General features: G+C 28.0%; 1 protein-coding gene across 1 annotated transcript; it reads right to left on the reverse strand.

Moving 5' to 3' along the window:
* Positions 1–210: 210 nt before the first annotated feature.
* Positions 211–4,228, reverse strand: LOC112772666 (ras-related protein RABA1f). The gene is made up of 2 exons (XM_025817636.3): positions 3,808–4,228; positions 211–987 (listed from the first exon to the last, which is right to left on the reverse strand). Exons 1-2 carry the CDS (start codon positions 4,032–4,034, stop codon positions 555–557), a joined length of 660 nt encoding a protein of 219 aa, XP_025673421.1. The 5' UTR covers positions 4,035–4,228; the 3' UTR covers positions 211–554.
* Positions 4,229–5,169: the final 941 nt, after the last annotated feature.

The raw sequence follows: 5,169 nt of genomic DNA on the forward strand, positions 1-5,169 counted from the left end.
AAAATTTGACGATCTCCATTTAGTAACTGTGTCCTTTCTGTTAAAAAAAAACACAAAATACAGTAATTTCAGTATCTCAAAACACAATATTTTTATCCATATCTTATTTGCCAAATACAATTTTATGTTTACATCTATGTCTCAGCATACTGTTTTTATAAACAAACCCAGGCTTACGTCACAGGATATACGCCATGATAAGCCATGATCTTAAGTTGGAAACTTCTTACATTCATAATACTATTTTATGAACTAAATAATCTTTGTATAAGGAGATTGTTTTTACATGTGAAATAAAAATTCATAAACTAATACAACCAGATCCAGTCAAGCCAAAAGTAAACTAAAGGAAATTAACAAGTGTGGATAAGAAAAATATGAGAAATAATATAAACTAATCAAAGCCCTATGAAGTGTGCAATTATCTTCAATTCAAACCTCAATCCTATCAGCAACAGGTTCCACAAAAAGCCGTGTGGGATTCAAGATACTTACATGTTTCAGGAACAAGGATGGTGAGAATGAGATGAAAATGCCTGATTTTTCATACAAATTCACTCAGAGCAGCAACCAACTTTCTTAACAGCCGAAACATCATCCTTGTTTCCCACACTTATCGTTTGCCCTTGAGGCAATCCTGCAGGATCGTTCCCAGCTTCGAGCGCTTTCCGAGTCATCAAACGATATATTTGTGTCAACACTTGGGTGAATGCATTGTCAACATTCATAGACTCAAGGGCTGAAGTCTCCATGAAAAAGATGTTCTCCCTTTCGGCGAATGCTGTTGCATCTTCGGTAGACACGGCTCGAAGGTGACGCAGGTCTGCTTTATTGCCAACGAGCATTACTATGATGTTGGCATCCGTGTGATCTCTCAACTCCTTCAACCATCTCTCAACATTCTCAAATGTAATATGTCGCGTGACATCATAAACTAGTAAGGCACCAACAGCTCCTCGGTAGTAGGCACTTGTGATTGCGCGATATCTGAAAAAGATTTCAATAATCACACACTTTCATATCCATGAACGGTTATGTTAAAGGACAAGATAATCCAAAGTTACTTTTTTTTTTTTAAGTTAGAGTGAAATTCGAACTCGCAACTTTTAAGTGTGTATGAGAAAACTATGTCATACTCATATGAACTATAGCTTGGTTTAAGGCTGCACACGGATCGGATCGGATCGGATATAGCCTAAAATTCTATCCGATCTGCATTGTACTCATCGGATCGGATATGATATCGGCATTTTTTCAGGCTAGATCCAATCCGATCCGATCCGCGGATCAGATATCGGTATATCCGCATAATCTAAAAAAAATTATTTTAAGATTCTATTTGGCTACTTTTACAAAAAAATATCCATAAAATTTATTTTTCACCTGTTTAAGCCTATTTACTCTTAAAATATTATCAATAAAAATTCTCTTGAATAACAAATAATAATAATAATAATAATAATAATAATAATAATAATAATAATAATAATAATAATAATAATAACACAAGATTTAAATTTAATTATTCTAGGTTGAAGTACAACATAAAAAATTAAAAACAAGATATCATAAAATTCATAAAACAACACACTAAAATTCATATCACATTAGGGTTTACTTTCTTAAACTATGCTATTTATATGAGACGTGCGGATATGCGGATTTGCAGATCGAATCCGCGGATATCACTGCTAAATCCGCAATCCGATCCTACTATAGTGCGGATCGGATAATATCCACAAAATTCGGATTGGATGCGAATAATTACCACGGATATGCGGATATTATCCGATCCATATGCAGCCCTAACTTGGTTGGCTACTTTATTTACTTTAACATCTATAATTTTATGTAAGTCACATATATAATTATATATTTATTATATTTAATAAATTAAATTATTTTATTAATTTTTATAATTTTACTAAATTTAGAATTAATTTTTATATCTTTTTAATTAAAATTTTAAATTATTTTAAATTTTTTAATTAGATCCCTACCATAACAAAAAGATTTGAGTTAACAAAATATTCCATTCTCAAATTAAAAATATTATCAATAATTGCTAAATTTTTAAAAGTGACTCTCTCTTTTTCTATTATGACAAAATAGTCCTCTCTCTCCTATCTCTGGCACTTCTTCCTTACCCAATTAGTCTCTAAAATCAAGATGTTGGCAGTTAATTATTTTGGAGGGCTATTTTGTCCTTCTGAACAGAGAGCGCGCCCCATGTTTAGGAATTCAGCAATTGTTGATCATATTTTCAATTCGGGGATAGAAACTCTAATATTTTTTTTTATGATAGTAGGAATTTAATTAAAAAATTTAAAATTATTTAAAAATAAAATTAAAAGAAAAAATTATAAACATTTAATTATAAATTTAATAAAATTATAAAAATTAATAGACTAATTAAACCGATTTAATATTAATCAATTATTCTAACAATAATTAAAAAATATAAAATAAAATAACAATAATTAAAAAATACAAAATAAAATAATTTTGAATTTTTTGGAGTTGATTTTTTATTATCTTCCAAAAATTTTTGTTTTGCAACATATATAGCTAAACACCACCCTAAAAATAACAATAATCATAACAATAACACTAAGCAAGGTTTAAAGGAGATCAATGACACCTAGACAAATAAACAGAGGAAGAACATAAAAATGTATAAACATAGTGTAATAAAATTGATGCTAAAATAACATTACCTTATGGAATAACTACTTATTTAAACCCTGTTTACTATACATAGCCTATTAGTATGTATACAAAAGTAAAAATCATAGGAAGAAATTGTTGAAAATTCGATACTTACAAAGAATGCATAACTTGAATGTTTTTTCCGCTGTCAATAAGGTAGAAATTCGATACTTTACAAAATCAAACGATCATGAATTTGGGTAAACGGTCGATTTTGTCCCGAAAGATCAATCGTTATTTAAATTGGTCTTTTAAAGATCTTTTCAATCAAATTCATATTTTAAACATTTTAAATTAATTATTTTAATTATTTCGTCACTTTTATTACTAATGACATCAAAATTTATTAATTTGATATGTTAAGTGATACCACAATATACACCTAATAATTTTAATTGACTATTAACTTGATAAATTTATAAAATTAAATCAAATTAAAACTTAATTGAAGTGAAAACTTGAAGCATTAGATCTCTCCATTTGAGATTTATTTGATTTAATTTTATAAATTTATTATGTTAATAGTTAATTAAGATTACTAAATATATATTATGATATCATTTAATTTGTCACATCAACAAACTTTGATATCTTTATCCATAGAAGTGAGTAAAAAACTAAAATGACTAATTTAAAAATTTGAAAGATAAATTTAATTAAAAAAATTTTGAAAATTAATTTGAAAAAATGAGTGATATTTCTAACGGAAAAGTATGAGGAGCCAATGGAATATTTATACAATGTGTACAATGGAAGTTTAGTGAGTATTAGAGATATAATAATTAGTGTTACCTTTCCTATCAACTGAAGCTTTTGGGATGAGTGGTATCATAACATAGTATTAGAGCGTTAGATCTAAAAGGTCAATAGTTTAATCCATGGTTATTCTAGATAGTATGAAAATGTTCATTTTATAACTCAATAGCCCATTATACACATTGTACAAATAGTTCATTGTCTCCCTAGCAAGATACTATTTCTAACCCTTTATTCCATGAATTTCAAAGAGCAAATTAATCTGAGTATTCGTACGGCTACTATAGTGAGCATTCAATTCAAATCCAAGCATGAACGAATTGAAAAGAAAGGGAGGAGTACCTTTCTTGGCCAGCAGTGTCCCAAATCTGAGCCTTGAGGACCTTATTATCATCGACGGTGATGGTTCTGGTGGCGAATTCAACGCCGATAGTGGACTTGGATTCGAGGTTGAACTCGTTGCGGGTGAAGCGGGAGAGGAGGTTGGATTTTCCGACGCCAGAGTCACCGATGAGAACCAGCTTGAATAGGTAGTCATAGTCATCGTCCCCTCTATTGTATGACGCCATGTGTGTGTGAGAGAGAGAGAGAGGTGTTTTCGGTGGGGATGAAGAGTGAGTGAATCTAAAAATATTTTAAGGAATGTATTTTGTGTGTTTTGATTTTTGAAGTTGGGGTCTTCGCAAATCACAAATATTCATGTCGTGGTCGTGTGTACTGTCTGTCTGTCTCATCTCTTCTTACTTGTGAAATGTGATGCCACTTTTTTTTGGAGGTTTTTAAAATCGCACGCTTTATTCCTTACTCCTTCGGATATTAAAATACATAAAATAAATTTTAATATTTATTTTTGTTAATTGTTAGATAATATAAGATAAACGATTAAAATACACCGGAATAATTTTGTTATTAATAAAAATACATTTAAATTTTATTATCGATAAAAATGTTCTCAGATAGTTTAAAAATTCGATAAAAATACTCAAAAAAGTTTTTTTTGTAAGTGACAAATATTTTTTGTATTTGACAAATCGCTTATGCGTTTAATCCAAAATTTTATAAGAATATTTAAATAACTATTTAAAAAATACACAAAAATGGATAAAAAATTGATCTTAATATTTTTTATTTTTTAAAAGTATTATTGATTATTGACAAAAGAATCACAAACAAATATATACTTGACGAAAAATCACCAAATTTTAAAGATAAAAATATCTTATTTTTCTAATCATACTTACAAAAAATCACATCAAAATTCAATCTCTAAAATATTTTTTGAGAATACATATTTAATATTGGATATTTTTGTCATATTTTTAAATTATTTGAGGACATTTTTATCGATAAGAAAATTCAAGTGCATTTTTGTCAGCAACAAAACTATTCGAATGTATTTTTAATGGTTTACCTATAATATAATTTTTTTCGTTAGTTATTAACGGTATATGTTAACACAAATGTTAATTTGCACATATAGTTATTAAGTGTCTATATGTTCGAACTTTGAACTGAACAAATTAGTCTATAAAGTGAAATATAAAACAATCTCTGAGTTTATAAAATCTCAAAACAGTTTTTAAAAAAATTTTAAATTTTAAAATAGTCTTTTTGAATATTTTTTATTTTTTTAAAATAAATTTAAAAAAATATTTTTAAGTTAAAAAAATATATTTTATTGACATAATTGTTAAATGTAATAGC

This window comes from Arachis hypogaea, chromosome 18 (assembly GCF_003086295.3).
Source record: "Arachis hypogaea cultivar Tifrunner chromosome 18, arahy.Tifrunner.gnm2.J5K5, whole genome shotgun sequence".
Classification (NCBI taxonomy): Eukaryota; Viridiplantae; Streptophyta; class Magnoliopsida; order Fabales; family Fabaceae; genus Arachis; species Arachis hypogaea.

Coding starts and splice junctions, on each gene's coding strand:
- LOC112772666 (XM_025817636.3), bottom strand. CDS start 4,034: ATGGCGTCATACAATAGAGGGGACGATGACTATGACTACCTATTCAAG. Junction 988..3,807: donor GACACTGCTGGCCAAGAAAG/GTACTCCTCCCT, acceptor AATCTTTTTCAG/ATATCGCGCAATCACAAGTG.